This window comes from Podarcis melisellensis (genome assembly GCF_964234715.1).
Source record: "Podarcis melisellensis genome assembly, chromosome: 7".
In the NCBI taxonomy this organism is placed as follows: Eukaryota; Metazoa; Chordata; class Lepidosauria; order Squamata; family Lacertidae; genus Podarcis; species Podarcis melisellensis.
The window spans coordinates 59362014-59379253 of record NC_138539.1 but is presented as its reverse complement, the minus strand read 5'-3'; the positions used below and the strand labels follow the sequence as shown (position 1 = coordinate 59379253).

Here is a 17240-nt window from a genome sequence, read left to right as displayed (position 1 = left end):
TTTGAACTGTTAAAATGACTGTAAAACTATTGAAATGTATATAACTGAAAATCACAATTTTTTTGAAAAGTTTTAATTATTTCAATATGCTAAAGAGACAATAAACCGATTCTTCCTCACACCTGTGCATATCTTTCTACCTTTGCAATATACAGGGGTCATGTTTGCGGTATGAAATAAGATTGAGTACGAAAGATCATAAACTCCCATCCTCGCTGCCACCTTTCACAGCAAATCACTTCTTTCCAATGTTTTAAACTGAATCCAGAAGTTACTTCTGTAGACTGTGTGTTTTTGTCTGTGTGTATATATATGTACACATATATAACTGAAAATCACAAATAATTTTTTTATACACAGAGTGCATTTCCCCCCCCCTAAAAAAATGTTTAGGGGTGCTCTAATTTTCCTACTCATATTGAAATACTGCCCCTCAATGGGGCCAAACTTAGATTCACAAAATGTTTAGGGGTATGCGTACCCCCAGAAAAAAGCACTGTATACGAAAAACCCTGAAAGGGGACATGAGACGAAACAAACCAAGAAGACAGTGGCCGTCCGTTTTCCCTTCTGGAAAGGTTTAAGCCTTGCTGTCCTCCCCGCCCCCCATTAAAGGTCATGGGGACACGACTTGCACGTATTCCGTGGACGCCCCGCAACAACCAGCGGGTTAGTTTTCTCCCTGGAAAACGTCAATCTCTGTCAGCGAGCTGAGCAACCGCCTCCCTCCTCCTCCTCCCAGTCTCCACCCCTGCGAGGAGCCCGTGGGTCACAGAAGCAGCACCACTTGAAGTGGGTGGCGGAGCCTTATCGGCACCCTCCGAGACGAGCCCGTCTCCTCCCGCGGAGCTGTGGCTGGCGAGGAGGGCGGAACATGTTTGTGCCGGAACCACTGCGCCGCTGGGTTGGGCAGCCAGACGGAGGGAATGACGCGGCTACGAAACGACCAAGGCGAAGAAGCCCTTAGGCCTTGACCTCGAGCGGGAGGCGAAGCGGGGTGATGGTCAGAGGTCAGGCCGCGGCCGCCGCGGCGGTGAAGAGCGCGAGGAAGGGCTTTTTGGCTCCGCGAGGGCCGCGCGGCCTCGTCGTCCTCCCGTTCCTGCCGGGCCCCGCCCGCTCCCGCCGTTGCCTAGGAGACTGGAAGCGCACCGGTTCCCTCGCGCCGGGACTCGGGCGGGGCGGCGGCGGCGCGAGCTCGCCGGCGCGGAGCTCCTTCCCGGGAGGCCGGCGCGGCGCGGAGCTTCGCTTCCTCAGCCTGGGCGCGGGGGGCCGGTGCCCAGCTGCTGGGGCGCGAGGTGAGAGCGGTTGAAAGGCCAGCCCGGAGCGGAGGGGTCGGGGAAGGGTGAGGCTGGGGCTTCACGGCGACTTCTGGGACTCGGTTCTCAGGGCTCCTGTCAAACTCGAGAGAAATGTTTGCCTCTTGAGCGCCTCCCCTTGCTTACTTTGAGAATAAAATACGCAAATGTTTGTGAAATGTGTTTTGGTTTCAGGGCCCTCTTGCCCATCCAGTGCCGGATTTACATATAAACTAAAGAAGCCATAGCTTAGGGCCCCACTCTCTTGGGAGTCCCAACAAAATTTAAAGGGGGGAGAAAACTGAATGTACATTTCCAAAATATAAGATAAAAAGCAAATAAAACTTACATACAGCAACAGTGTTTTCCCACACAGTGTTTTCTACATACAGAAAACAGTGTTTTCTGGGTTTCCCCAGAGTGGCTGGGGAAACCCAGCCAGATTGGGGGGGTATAAATAATAAATGGTTGTTGTGTAGGCTCCTATGATGTAAGTAATTTAAGAAATTCAAACACAAAAAACAGCAACAATTTGTTGTTGACGAAGCACAGCTGGACCTATAAAGGGCCCCATTACCTTCAGTAGCTTAGGGCCTCATCAAACCTAAATCCGGCCCTGCCTGCCCATGTTGGGTGTTTGTGGTGGGGGTGGGGTTGGATCCTGTAGAGTTGTTCTGTAAACCAGGGGAGGGATTTGTAAATTGCATATATCAGTATGCTATTGTTCTACTGTTGACACTTAACTACTTTTATGCATTTTCCTTTTTTTTTTTTAATTAGATGTGAATATCCATGCATCATATCCACAACTTGAAAACAAGAGTAGTTTTCCCCCATCAGGAAACAGGAAGCTTTATTTTGACACCCATGCCTTTGTATGCCTTCTAGAAGAAAATGGTAATTAGTTTGCAGTGATTGTTAATATGTAAATTGAAAACATTGATATTAGTAACTGTGGATCCTCCCCCCCCCCCCGCAAAAAAATCTGTTTCTCTTCAATCAAAAGTGCAGTCACTTTCTATGCGTGTTGTTCTGATTATGGGCATTAGCTCTAATTGAATGAAATCTGGTAACTTCACAAAAATGTTTCAATGTGAAAACTGTATATTCCTCTTCTGTCTGTGCCAGTACTTTCATGTAATTTTTGTGGAACTGTTGAATTTTCCTCATGTTCCAATATTGCAAAACTCTTTTGGGGACTAGATTTATTTATACTGCATTCCTAAACCCCTGCAAATGGGGGACTTCTGAGTACATGTCCATGATATTATGCTCTTAGATATGTACACTTGCATAGGACATCAAATCCTCATAGAGGCTCTAAAGAAGCTACAATCTTCCATTTTAAACTTCAGGCTGTTTTGTAAATAATTCCTACAGCAGCCTTTGTGACTGTTATATTTCTGTTTAGTTATATATGAAATGTATATACCGTAGCTAATGTTTAGCAACATATAGAGGTTTCTGAATTTTGCAATGTTCTGTATTCTAGGATTCACTACTCAGCAGTCTGAGATTATTGTGTCTGCTTTAATAAACATCATAAATAACAACATGAATGTGATATACAAGGACATGGTCACAAAAGTGCAACAGGTATAAATGAATGTGGAAATTTCTTAAATATTTATTGTTAATTGCTGTTTTAAAAGCTGGAGCAAAAACCAAATTCCTTTGTTGTTAGCAATTATGATATGTCCTTTGTAATAGTTTGATATTACTTCATTTTCTGTCCAGTTCTAAACCCCATTACATTTGCTGCACTACGCCCAGCCAGGCAATAATATTCTGACAGCAGTAGCCTGCAGTGACTCTTGGAAAGGGGTGGTTTCAGGGTGGGATGCTAGCAGCTGTGGATCCTTTGAGGGGCTTGATCATTGGTCTCCTCAGCAACACCAGTGTATGGTCTGGCTACTGATGTAAAAATTTTCATGCATGAACTGAATAGACTGCTTAAGTGCAAGTAACCTTTAGCTTTCCGGATGGTGTTGGATTTTAGCTCCAATCAGCCTCAGCTAGCATGGACAATGATGAGGAACAATGGACATCTGGAGGGCCACCCCGGACCTAGTGCATTGTGAAATATGGTCTAGATGCTACAGCACAGTAAAATTTATACCTTTCCACCCATATTATCCCCATCCTTCTCTTCCTCTGAACATTAGTTGGGAAGAATGGGGAAAACAGGGCTCTTTTTGAGTTTGGTTGGGTGCTGGATGAAACCTTCAGACAGAGCAAAATTTCTGGAGTACTAGTTGTTTGAAAGATTTGCTGTAGAGGAAAACATCTTATTGGCATTGGTGATACTAGACTGAATTAACTTTTTTCTTTTAAAGGAAATTGCTCTTCAGCAGATAATGTCTCATATTGGTGGAGTGAAAAAAGACATGATTATTTTGGAAAAGAGTGAATTTTCAGCACTTCGAGCAGAAAATGAGGTAAAGGCAAACATCCTTGGTAAAACATCCAGGTTTATTTATCCAACATGCATTGGATAAGATTGCGAACCCCCTCAACCCACATCTAGCAGTAAGGGGAAATATTGTAGTTACTGCATTTTAATTAACCTTTGATTTAGTAAAGCATTTGGGATGGTTGGAATAGGAAATATCACAGTAAAAGCAAGAATAGAAACCAGTATGTGGAGATGGCTTTTGAATTTAACAGGAACAACTTATTGGGTACAATGTAGAGAAAGTGAGTTGAACCCAATCCTTACAAATAGGCAAAGTTGTTCACTGATGTTGGAGATATTAACTTTGGAATTCCAAAGTCTCCACTTGCTTAGTCCCTCTGTAACATCAAAACAACCAATATGTATGCATCAATATTTTTGTATCTTGTGCTTATGTAGTTTTAACATGTATTCTCTCTCTTTTTAATGCAAAAATAAAAAAGAAAATAAAACTTCAACTTTACCAGCTAAGAAAGCAAGTAATGGTAAGATTTTTTGGATTTGAATAATATAACTACACTGAACATAATATTCTAGTTAACTGGGTCTGATCTTTCTGTAAGAAGGTATTTTAAGACTACCACTGCTTTTGAACAAGTGTCAAAGGTGATGTTCTCGACTAGTTACCTGCTAATCCAAGAAGGAGTGCAACACATGCACAATGCTAGATTCAGGATTTTTCTCCTGGGAGACACCTATGTACAGCTATGTATTAGTCTAGAAAACTGAACCACATAAAAGACGACTGCAGGAGATGGGCTTATGACCCATAGTAGCTGCTTTCTTTTGAGCCAACATACGAAATGGAAAAATCTTATCTGGCTTGCATTTTAATCCAAGCTGGAGAAGTTGGGTTCATAATACTTGTCTCTCCCTTTGAGACTAACCCAAGCTTCTTTCTGGGCCAGAGGCTGGTAGACTTCAGCAGTATCTCTATTTATAGTATTTTTATACTGATTTTCAGACCAGACCTTTCAGAGCAGTTTACATAAGGTTTCGATTGCTGTTTTTAAAGTATAATACAACAAAAACAGGATAATGGATCATAAAAGAACTAAAAGCCTAATGAAATGGATTTTAAAGCGCAATAAAACAGAGCTAATTCTCTCATCCCTAGACACATGCAGTCCTGTGGCCTGAGGTTTGGGGTAGTTATTGTTGAGAGGTAGAATATGGAAATAGCAACCATCTTTCTTGATACAAGCATGTGCCTGAAGAGATGCCCTTTGGATGTGCTCCCTTGCCCTCTTTTAGTTCGCTTCTTTGTCTTCCTTGCAGTATTATTGCTCTGCTCTTGTCACACCACTTTCTTCAGTTAAGTTCTCAATGCAGCCTGTATCCCCTTTTGGGGACAAAATGGTTTTTTCTTGGCAATGAAAACACTTTAATTGTATAAAACAGTGGCATTTCTTGAACTCCTGTTTATGTGTAATCTGTTGTGCACCTTTTATGGTGGCATTGTCGGTTTGTTGGAACCATTGTTCAGGTGTTAAACTATAAAATACCATCTCACTGAGCTGAACCATTTATGGCTGCTAAATAAGTAACTCGCTGACTGGTGTTTCCGTAACTGAGGTAACAGGAAGTTGTATAATAGCTCCAGTCACCGTGTTTTGAGCTCAGAATTATGGCAGCTAATTTCTAAAGTTGGACGACTTTTTGTTAGAAAGATAGACCCTGACTAGCTGTATTGATACCAGGATCTAGAGCCACCCATACCCTTTATAAACATTTGAGTATAGTTCCCAGTTAGGCACTTTTGCTTTCCTTGGTATTGTGGGAGTTCAGTTGCAGAAAGAGCTTGGTAGGGCTGAATCCCCCCCCCCAAAAAAAACACCATCTGAAATAAACCAGTGTAGGCAATGATGGACAGCTAAAAACAGTAGTGCTTTACTTAAGAAATTAAGAATTTGTATGTCTATTTATTCTTTAATCTTTCTGTAGGATGAAGTTTCCAAAGTTCGTACAGACAGCAAGCTAGATTTCAACTTGGAAAAGAGCAGAACAAAAGAATTGGTATGTAGTCTTTCTTTTAAGATTTATTTATGTATTACATTTATATTTCATTTTTTCCACCGAGGAGCTCAAAGGAGGTGTACATGGTCTCCTCCCTGCACACATTTTATCTTCACAACAACCCTGTGAGGTAGGGCTAGGGTGACAGTGATTAACCCAAGGTCACCCAGTCAGCTTCATGGCTGAGTGGGAATTTGAACCCTGGTCTCCCAAGTCATAGTCCAACACTAACCATTACACCACACTGGTTGTTCAGAAACTGTCATGCTGTATAGTTTAACTTTAGGCAAAGTATTATTTTTAATCTGTTAGCCTTTTTGCCTTAAGAATTATAGCCGTTACCTGTGGGAATGGTGGTGTAGTGTAAAGTGATTAGACATAATGCTGGATTTAAAACAAGATTTCTTTGTAGAATGTCAATATCTTGCAAAATATGAAAAAAAAACTTGACGTGTTTACATTTTAGGATCTTTAGGATGAGGGTTTCGTAACACTTTGTCAGTACTGCATTTTTTAATAAGAAAACTTGTCTTTTGCTATCCTGTAAACGCTTCATAACAAGCAGCGTCCAAAAATAACCTCTGACACCGATTGAGGAGCATTTGTAATTCATTGCAGGTTTGTAAGCGTTGGATGTTAAATCTCAACAGCTAATATTTTGGGTGATGGTTAACTTGTTATGTTTGTATGACCATCACATGGGGGTAGAGAAACACACACAGGGTCAAATGCAGCCTTCCAGACCTCTTCATCTGGCCCATTAAACTCTGTCCAGACAATGCCCCTCTTCTCTCCCCCCCCCAGCCATTCCTCTCATCAGCAACCCTCCTCAAGTACTTTTGCCTGGCTAGATTGTGTCCTTTAACTGTAGGTCTTCTTGCTTCTCTGGATGGAGGTGTGTGTAAATATAAACTTTGGATTTTGTACAGCTGGGAGGTAGCCTACTGTATAAAAAAGCAAAACACCTGTTGCTCTGCCTGTTTTTGCCTTTGGCCATGCCACCTTTGTCATGTGAGTCCTGGAAGGTTTGCAACAAGGGAACATGGACCTTGCTCTGGAAAAGGTTATCTACCCCGACACAAAAGAATCAGAGAATTGTAGAGTTGGAAGGGACCCTAAGGATCATCTAGTCCAACCCCCTGCAATGCAGGAATATGCAGCTGAGGCATACAGAGATCAAATCTACAACCTTGGCATTATCAGCACCGTGCTCTAACCAACTGAGCTATATTGCAATGAGCAGTAGAAGTTGTTCCAGTGATACTGGAAGGTGGGTTAACATTCATAGATGCGCATGAATGAAAGGTGTTGGTTATTTTACACGGAAGGTAATCCATTGTTCTTAAATTTCAGTATTCACTTAATGAGAGGAAACAGTTGAAAATGAGAACAGAAGTAGTGGAATTGGTAAGAACGATGAATTTAATGCTCAATCAGAGTAATAGTCCTTTTCACATCTGTTGTATAGGCAGTGGCGTAGCGTGGGGGGTGCAGGGGGGCTCGGCTGCAACATCTGGGGGTTTGGGTTAGGGGGCACAAATCCACGTGTTAGGGAGTGCAAATTACTTGCCTTGTCCCGGGTGCTGACAACCCACGCTACGCCACTGTGTATAGGCTTACATGCATACCACCATTATGGGGATGGCATTTAAATATCCATGTGGTAGAAGTAGAAATAAGTGCAAAATGGCAGTTAACCGGTGCTTAAAGTTCGAAACTGAATTGCTATTAAAACCATGTAAGCACAATGGGTTGAATCCAGCGCTGCTGGTGTGTGAGCAGAATGGACTTCTCCTAGGTCTATGCTGGATTCAACTCAATATGAAACATGAAGCTTAGATGGGTTTGAAGCATGCAAAACTGGAAGATTAATTTTATGCACAGTCAGCCTTAATTTTTTTGTATATTTCAGAATTTTGGATTTGGACAAATATCTTAAGTATTTGCTTGTGAATTAAGCCCAGTAAGTTAGTGCAGTACTGTACATGTTCAAGTATATTTTAACTCACCAGATTAATTCATAATACAAACATACTGTATTTTTCCTTCTATAAGACGCCCCCATGTATAAGATGCCCCCTATTTTGGGGGACTCCAATTTAAGAAAATGGGGGGAGATGGCCCCCATGTATAAGATGCCCCCAAATTTTGGACATTGTTTTTTAAGAAAAAAAATCTAGTCTTATACACGGAAATACGGCATATCCACTAGCAATATGAATGAAAACCTCACAGATTTTTGAGAGTTTCTAGTAAAAAATATTTGAAGTGAATGTGGCTAGTCACCTAACTACACACTTACCCTGAATTCTATAAAAGATCCCAATGAAATATATAATTATTTGAAGTAGCCATGTTTGAGATATGAATAGAGAAAAAGCATAAGCCATCTGGTGTGCTTCTATTGTCAGTGGCTTAGCCTCAATACGCTGTTTACAATTCTAACTTTTTCCTCTTGGGAGCTACCTGTAGCCTGAATAACACCACCATCGTTCCTTTTGCATTTACTGAGCCTTTGGGGGCATATAGAAGGAGGCATAATTGCAGATAGTGTGCTTTACTTGGCACTGTCTCTGTTTGAACATGAGATGCTTTAAGTATGTGGAAAGGGTGCTTTTATGTGTGTGAAAATAAATCAAATTTGGCTTGTTTCTGCTTGTTCAGTATTTGCGTGTAGGAAGCATTTATTACAATCAAACTAGCCAACAATGAAAATTTTTTTAAAAACATTTTTTCCTTTAAAAATCTAAGCATGCGGGTTCAGTTTTAATTACGTTTACTCTGAAGTATGTCCCATTTGAGATTAAAAGAGATTACGTCCAAAACAAATGACTTAAAATTGCAGCCATAAATAAATGATCTACTGCATCTGTTTCAGACAGAAGGTGAGATTTGCCTAAGGTGCCCCGCCAGTGGAAGCTGTGCACACAAACTTACACAGCAGGGTTTCCCCACTTCTCCTCCTGCATTCCCTTCCCCCCAAAAATTGGCTTGCAGGGATTGAGAGAACCCCTGGAACAGTGTAAAAGGAAGGGTGAAAGCTAGAATGCTTGCGCAGATGAAACATTCATAAAAGTGTAACCTTTAAATCTGCCCAGAGAATCTTTTTTCAGCTCAGCTTGGAGATAGTGGAGGTTGAAGCGGGGGCATTTCCCCATGTGTAACATGCACTTCCATCTATCAGCTACAGCCCTTCCCCTTAAAAAGTGCTCTTGCTATAGCAGCAACATTCACATTGGATGATATTACTAGGTTAGGCACACAAGCTATATAGTGGAGTGGGGGGAGCCTCTGACCCATTGGCTAAAGAAACTCTGCCATACTGGACTTTCCCTGGCTCACAGTCCTCAGTGTTCCTGTTCTAAGTATCATGCTGGCAAAACAGTGTGTGTTATCCCTGTTTTGTGAGGCCAGTCAGCTTCAGTGTTGAGTGGTTGAAGTGGCTTCACTCCTGCCGTGGCATCTGGAAGGAGATCACATTGGTGAAGCAACAACAGAGTGATTTGCTCTGCTTTGCTGGCCTGATTGCCTACTGCTTCCATCCTGCAAGGTGAGAAAAAAATCCCGTTTCTTACTGCACAGCATGGAAGTGAGGTTTGTGTGTGCATTGTAGTCTTAGCAGAAGTGACTTTTTAAGCTAATTCCCAAGTGGAGTGGAGAGAACCTACCAAAAATGTCCAACCATAATATAATGTTGGACACAAGCAACTGGCAGAGTATTGCAGAAAATAAAAACCTTGAGGAGGGGGAAATTGCAGAAGCAGCCCAAAGACGACTGAGCATGTTTAGTGGGCATGGAATACTGCCTGCCTGTTGGAGAGAGGGAACAGAAGATCATGGTGAGAGAGAGTGCAATGGAGGAGCTGGAATGCTGAAGGGGGAGCAACATTTTGTTGGATAGTTACACTCTGTTAAAAGTTACAGCACTGTATCGCTTTTTAGAGATGTGACTGCAGTGTTTAAACTGTATTGAGATATTGTTCCTTTTTTTCCCTTTTTTTAAAGCATGCACAACAGGATAGAGCTTTAACACAGACGTACAGGAAAATAGACACTGAAGTTGCAGGCCTGAAAACAATGCTTGAATCGCACAAACTTGACACCATTAAATATTTAGCAGGTATGTAGTTCTATCATGGTGCAGATGCTTAGTAACTGTCTCAGTTGTCTGGTACTCATATTCATGTGTTTTATATTCTTTGTATCAAGTGTGACGGCTTTTGGTGTCTAAGAGTTACTAATTATCTACTGGAGTTGTATCCATTGATTTTAGAACATGGAGACCTCTGGTCAGTATCTGGATATTAGCATCTTTTGCTGCTGTTGTGTGCACCTGGAAAGCTTGGAAAGCCAACACCATGCTGATCCTTTTAATCTTCTTTCCACACTAGTGCAAGGAAAAGTCGAGGGTAGGGGCACGCACATAAGAGCAGGCACAGCAAGCCCCGCAACTCTGTTGCCATGGGCACAGGCCCCATTTTGCCCCTGCCCCCTTGAACCAGCCTGAATCATGCAAATCCTATCGGTTTCCATGTTTATCTAACAGTGCAGGCAAGATCCAAGTAAAATGTTTAAGCGTCTAAATACTTTTCTTTAGCCAGACTTTCATTTTCAAAAGGATTAAAATCTGACAATATGCATTCTTTCTTCTCCACCCTTATTTTCTTCCAGGTTCAGTATTTACATGCCTTACAGTCGCACTGGGGTTTTACCGTTTATGGATATAACAAAGCATCCCTCTTGAAAGGACTTGTACTATCTTGCCTTACCAAAAAAAAAAAAAAAATCACAACCCTACGAATAAGTATTGTCACTTTATTGAAATAATGTAGTCTTTACTTCAGAGTCACTGCCATTTTATTTATTTGTTTAGACTACAGAATGTAGCCAAAGAATGTGCCTCAAAACAAATGTAAGTACTGAAATACTGATCGAAACATAGCCTGGAATCACAGGCAACTGTATTTTGCACATCAGAGCCCACTCATCTAAATTTTTGTGTGTCTCTGGGCTATTGTAAAACTAAAATGTCAGGTTATAAACATATCAAGCATGATAAGTTATAGTAGAATGTACTAGGGTTTTATATGTCAAGTGCCAAGGGAGGGAAAAAATACAAGCATTCTTTTTGACATCATTCCTTCAGAGGTGAAAAATTATTTAATTAAATTGCAAGTTATCTTTCCGCTAGTGTTGATAAAACACTATGGGTGGAATTCAACATCACACTTTTCCAATCGTTCCATCTGTGCAATTGTTCCAGTCTGCCAGCTGGAACAATGCCTCCCCCTCTCCATCCCACACACTTACTGTTTGGGAATTCTCCTGGTCTCCCCAGAACCAATCTTGGGGATCACAGGGAGAGGGGGGCAAAGCCCCATTGTGCAAACAAAAATCCTAGCATAGGGCTTCCACAGATGGGGCTGGTTAGTTGAATCGCACCCATTGTAAATATTTTATTGTACTTTAATAGATTGACAGGTTTTATTGTGGTCTGCTGTTGTAAAATTCCGTCCAAATAATAATGTTTTACGAGCAGATGTAGAAATATCATGTTCATAAGCAAATGCCAAAGAAACGATAGACTAGAAACCGCCACATGCTAGCCGTTACCTTGATATAAAAGTGGAAAAAATAAAGCTCAGTGAGATACATGAGCTTTTTATATAGGCACTGAAATTTTATTGGTTGATAGAAGAGAGTGGCCTCCATTCAAAAATTTAGGAAAAATAAGATAGAGTTCATTGAGGGAAAATAAGAAGCGGATAGTGCAGTCTTATTCATATCTACTTAAAACCACTTAGAAGGCATTTTGGCAAGTAAGCAGTGTATAAAGTAGTGATAATTAATAGTAAGTTCTGTTGAGATCAGTGGAGCATGAAAGCAAACTCAGATGCAGCTCAGTAGTAGGAAAATTCACTAGAATGATTGTCTTATTTTGTGGGGTGTCTTGAACAGTTTGAAAATATTAATAAGTACTTCCTAGTGTTGCTATTAAGGAATATCTATATGTAGACTAATGGCTGATGAATGTAACCTTTTTTTAGAGCAAGCCATTCTAAATAATAATAAAAATTGTAGTAGAACTGGGAATTGCAGCTAGAACATATTTTTTAGGTCAGAGTTCTCAAATACTTACCTGAAAATTAGTTCCACTGAGATTAGGAGAACAGACTTGTGTATAATTGCTGTGACCCAGAGATGCTTGTGTATAAACTGCCTGCAGAGACTGTTGGAATTTTTTGAAAGTTGCTTTTCCGAGGAAAGCAACTAAAATATGATTAATAATAATAATTCAGTGCTCTGGTAATCTTAGTGTTATATTACTGCAATGCATCATACGTGGGGCTGTTTCTGAAAATGGTTTGAAAACTTCAATTAGTGCAGAATTCAGCAGCCAGGTTGCTCACTGGGGCAAGATGGTTTTAGCATATTACTCTGCTTCTGGTCCAACTGCATTGGCTACCAATTAGTTTCTGGGCCCAATTAATTAGGTTTTGACCTATAAAGCCTTAAACGGCTCAGGACCGCAATACCTCAAGGACCGCCTCCTTCCATATGAACCTACCTGGACCCTGAGATCATCTTCTGGAGCCCTTCTTCGTGTGCCTCTTCCACGAGAGGTCCAGAGGATGGCAACATGAGAACAGGCCTTTTCTGCAGTGGCTCCCTGTTTGTGGAATGCTCTCCCCAGGGAGGTTCGCCTGGTGGCTTCATTATACACCTTTAGGCGCCAGGCCAAAACTTTCCTCTTTAACCAGGCCTTTGATTGAGTGATGTTCAGTGTCCTTTAAAAATGTGGGGTTTTTTGGGGGGTAGTTATTGGGTTGTTTTTGTTTTTATTTTGATTCTGTGTTTTTATATTGTGATTTTGGCCTGCGAACCACCTTGAGACCTGCGGGTATAGGGCGGTATACAAATTTAATAAATCACAATAATAATACAGAATAGATACATCCCCGAACAGAAGGAAGTACATGGAATGGGCCGTAAGAGTTTGCTGGAGTAAGCGCTTAGTGTTCTTCTTCAGGCTTTCTGTAGCTGCACCTCCCAATACCACTCATTTTCTATGCTTAACCATCCCCATTTCAGTGACTGAAATGTTAGTAATGCCTCCAGAAAGAGTTTAAGTCACATACTTAGTTTGCTTCAATACATGCCCCCCCATTTAGTTACTGTATAGCGACCAAGCAGGATTTGCTAAATAATACGAGTGAATATTCAACATGCCAAAAAAGTAAGCACTGAAGATATTGACCTCTTTTTTGTTGTTGCCAATATGCTGCATGCACAATGGTTTTTTTAAAAGAATTACGTAACTGCAACCTGATCCAAAGCCTCTTTATATTGTAAGCTGATATATTGTACAAGCACTTCCAACTAAATTCCATCTAGTATAAACCGGTGGCAAAGAATATTTTGTAAACAGATATCTTCCTGGACCAAGATACCCTATAAAGCTTACTTGGTTATAGTTTAGTTCTAGTTAATATAAATCCTTCATATTTATGCTTAACAGTACTTATGATCCTGTATGTAGCTGTTTAGAATTATATCCCATTGATTTCAGTGGAATGTACTTTTGAGCAAAATGCTTAAAATCACACCCTGATGTCCCATGGAAGTTTGGAGATTTTGTGGGACCTGATTCCAAGTAACCATGTTTAACATTGGGCTCTACATTGATTTTTAGAATACTATATTGAATTGCATTAGAAGCTTACTTTGGTATAGAGGGATGGGGGAGATTAATATTTTTATTTTGACACTGTCTTGGTGTGTGTATGTGTTAGAAGACTGCATCATGTTTATTTTCTTCCAGAACCTTGTGATCCCAAGTAAGCACTGAGGTTCTGAGAAATAAACGGGGATGGAAGGATAACAGTTTATTGCTTCATTGGCATTTTTAATGAGATCCTCTGTGCTTTCCCGCTCCTTTTCTATACTTTGCTTTCTGTGCTGATGCTAAAGCACCTTAATCCACACAGACCCAAAAAGTTTATCCTGCATTGTTTGGATAATCAACTTAGGTTGCTTCTTTTCTCTGTTTATTTAAACAAACTTTATTGCAAGCAAAGATCCAGCTACCAAGCCCTGATGTATTATCTCTTACTTTCCAACATGGTGTGTAAGGTTCATGTATGAAAACCACAGGTTTAGTAAACAGATGTTTAATGGTTAAACCTGTGTTTTGAGAATTATACTGCATATATAGAGAGAGAAAGGTTAGAAACATGGATTGACTTAATGCCAGAATATTTCTTTGTGAAATAAACTTTTACACATGAATATATTATTCAGGATAATGTGGTCTTTTTGCTTAGTATTATATACTGTCTGTATCTTACCCAACTTAGTGCCCTTCAGATCATTTGGATTACAGTATCCATCAGACCCAGTCAACATCTGCAATAGTTATGGAATGGCAGAATTTTTGTTGTCCAATCCAAACCACTTTTATTGTACTAGCCATTGGCCATGACAAATCTGAATCAAAAATAATTACAAGCAAAGGGATGCCTCACCAAAATATCTGGAGGACACCAGGTTGGGAAAGGTTGGACTTGATTTAATTTTGGAATTTAAATTCCTTGTATCTATATCTCCCTAGAATTCTCATCACTTTGTGTGCATAATGTAGGTTTACATACTTCTACATACTTTTGCTGTGGTGAAATCTATAAAGTTGATTTCTATTCCTCTTTAATGCATATGTTCATTTTAGGAGAGCAAAGCAAAGAATTTTTTTTTAACCCAAGCGTTTTAACTTCCCATTTAAATTTTCAGTACAAACTATTAATTTGTCTCTGTTGAGAGCTGAGAGATGCTGTGGAAATGTGATGTTGAAGTCTTTCCCCAACTCTGGTGCTTATGCCACTCCTGTCCTTTACAGGGCTTGCATTTAACCTAGGAAAAATAGCGCCCCTCCAGAAAGGACAGATAGACTACTTGCCATTTGGTGTGGAGCTTCTTACTTAGTGGTCCAGTTTTATCTCTTTGTGTTCCATTTGTGCTCCAGGTTTATCTTTTTGCTCAGAAGCAAGAACAGCAGAGGGGCTGGAAAAAGAGTAATGAATGCAAGTTGTGCAAGATCTGTTCTAGCAGATCCTGTCTATGGTCAATTTTAGTTCAATTGAATTAAAGCACATGGTGGGATATGAAAGTTTTTCTGAAAAAACGGAAGCATTGGAATTGCAATAGATAAAAGTAAGGATCAAATTTTCCAAACTGGTTAACTTGTTGGCTCAGTAGTGATGTGCTCCTCATTAGAAGCCTATGGGACTGTGAAAACTGGGTTAACACAAAGCAAGGCAGACATGGGGAACCTGTGTCCTTCAGATGTTGGTGGACTTCAACAGCTCCAGCCAGCATAGTGACTGGTCAGGGATTACCAAGCCCTAGAGTAAGATGTATAACTGAATAGTATATTCAAACATATTGAATATTGTGCAGTGCTGTATGTACATTATTACTCTGTTGACCTATTACTTGCATTTTCCATAGTAACACTGAAGACAGGAATGCTTGAGAAAATGTTCCTACACTCTATGGAGGGAAGGCGAGTATTGACTTGCACTGTAATAACAAAGTACCCCCCTTGTTTGAATGGTTCTACTTAATCTGTGCCACTGACACCATTCAGACTCTCTCCTTTCCGCTAAATCCTTACCAATAACCGTGTAACTGTGGGGTACAAGCATAGTACAAAGCCTGTCATATACAAATGCTATATTTAACAAAGGTATGTATGTTTATTACAAAGTTAGGACAAGCTTATCTGGCTATTTTAAGTAGTACTGTATCATTAAATGAGTATGAAGTATGTTAACTTGTTACTGTCAGTTTATATGCCAACAGCTTATATTCAACTATTAATGTTAAGCTAAGGTGGTTTTAAGGAAGCAGCTAGTTACCCTATAAAAATTGCCCTTTCTACCCACCCCTCCACCCCAGTCAAGCCTCACCAACACTATAACTGAGGGCTCTGCTGGAAGCCTCTTTCCCCAATCCTTTACTGACCCATTGAAATGCAACTTTGCCTTTCTGAACGTGCCCTGGAAGTGGTAGTCATCCCTCTGGTGTTTCTACTGCCAGACACAGTGACCTACACTCCAAACTGCTTCTCACTTCTCCTCTAAGCACTGCAGGTTCTCCCTGGTTTCTTCATCCTAAGATAGCTTAGTCTCTTCAGCTATATCCATCAAGTCTTAGGCCACCAAGCACCAAGTCTTTCGTCTTCACCAATCATCTTTTGCTATCTTCTTCTTCTGGCTGACTCCACAAGCACCAACAACTCCAACTCCCCTCTGCTGACCAGCACTTCTTCTGGCCCCTCCAGTTCCAGCCAACCACACTGTCTAACTGAAAATTCCAAACCTGCCCCCAACAATCAAAATATGCAAACCTTATATACTTTGCATACTGAGAATTCTAATGCCAACCCTTCCTCACAGCTGCCAGTTGAGGCCCCAAGCGACAGTAAAACTTACATTCATCAGACCAGACAGAAACCTTCCAACTTCAAATACACTTCAATGTACATTACGTTACAAATGTCAGAGCACATCACACAATTTCCATTAAAACTTAATTCAGATAACAGGATTTCTTCACATGTTCATTCTGAAAGTGTTTACTGTGTTTTCTGCCCTTCCCCAAACTTAACACGGAGATTGCAATAAAAATACAAATAATAATAATAATAATGGGGGGGGGGAAGTTACATGGAAAAAATACAAGAGAGAGACATTACACATACTTCTGTAAATCAAGAAAATCTTTAATAAAAATACAAAAACAAACAAACACAGAGATCGCAAGAATATATTGTATAACAGTACACAATAAATAGTCCAACTAGAAATATGGTGAATGAAGCAGCAGACCCATAAAAGCAATTGACCAGATCAATGTAGTGCCAGAAAAACAAACTCAGTTAAGCCAGCAGATGAAGACATTGTAAGCCAGGTGAAAAGAGAGGACTTCCCCTATCACCTGAAGAAGACAGTCAGGCAAATCTCCCTGCCAAAGTTTAACAGGTGGGGCATAACTGCAGAAAACGCCCAGTAGCTGATGGTCACCCACTTAACCACTACAAGCATTCAAATAAGGTTCCCTGATTACTGTTTTGGCTGCCATACAAGGTTCATGCAGGAATAAGTGATCTTCAGGGTGCCTGTAGTGAAAACCAGACCTTGAATTGGGCTTGTAAATAGCACAGTTTCTTTAAAACTAGCGTAATATATTCACAATGATGAGTTCCTGACAACAGCTCAGCTGCCATGTTCTAGAACAGTTGAAAGTTTCTGAACCCTTTTAAAAAGCATTCCCATAAATAGCACATTACAGTACTAAAGCCTGGATGTTACTAAAGCATGGACAACTGCCCAGATCATTCCATTGTTGGAGGGTATAAAGCAAGTGTACCAAGTCGGAAAAATCTTGGTACAAGCTCAGCATAACAACATGAATTT

The 17240-nt window shown here is 40.5% G+C and overlaps 1 protein-coding gene across 2 annotated transcripts; it reads left to right on the top strand.

Moving 5' to 3' along the window:
* Positions 1–758: 758 nt before the first annotated feature.
* Positions 759–15591, top strand: MCUR1 (mitochondrial calcium uniporter regulator 1). Of its 2 annotated transcripts, XR_014170560.1 has the most exons (10): positions 759–1295; positions 2076–2192; positions 2788–2891; positions 3632–3733; positions 4194–4235; positions 5695–5766; positions 7120–7173; positions 9772–9886; positions 10438–10678; positions 15271–15591. XR_014170560.1 is itself a non-coding variant. In XM_081919268.1 (9 exons), the coding sequence occupies exons 1-9, from the start codon at positions 1001–1003 to the stop codon at positions 10491–10493; spliced, it is 957 nt and encodes a 318-aa protein (XP_081775394.1). In that variant the 5' UTR covers positions 759–1000; the 3' UTR covers positions 10494–14055. The 2 variants fall into 2 exon arrangements, 1 of the variants encoding a protein (XP_081775394.1); XM_081919268.1 differs by lacking the exon at positions 15271–15591 and having other exon boundaries at positions 10438–14055.
* The last annotated feature ends 1649 nt before the right edge of the window (positions 15592–17240 follow it).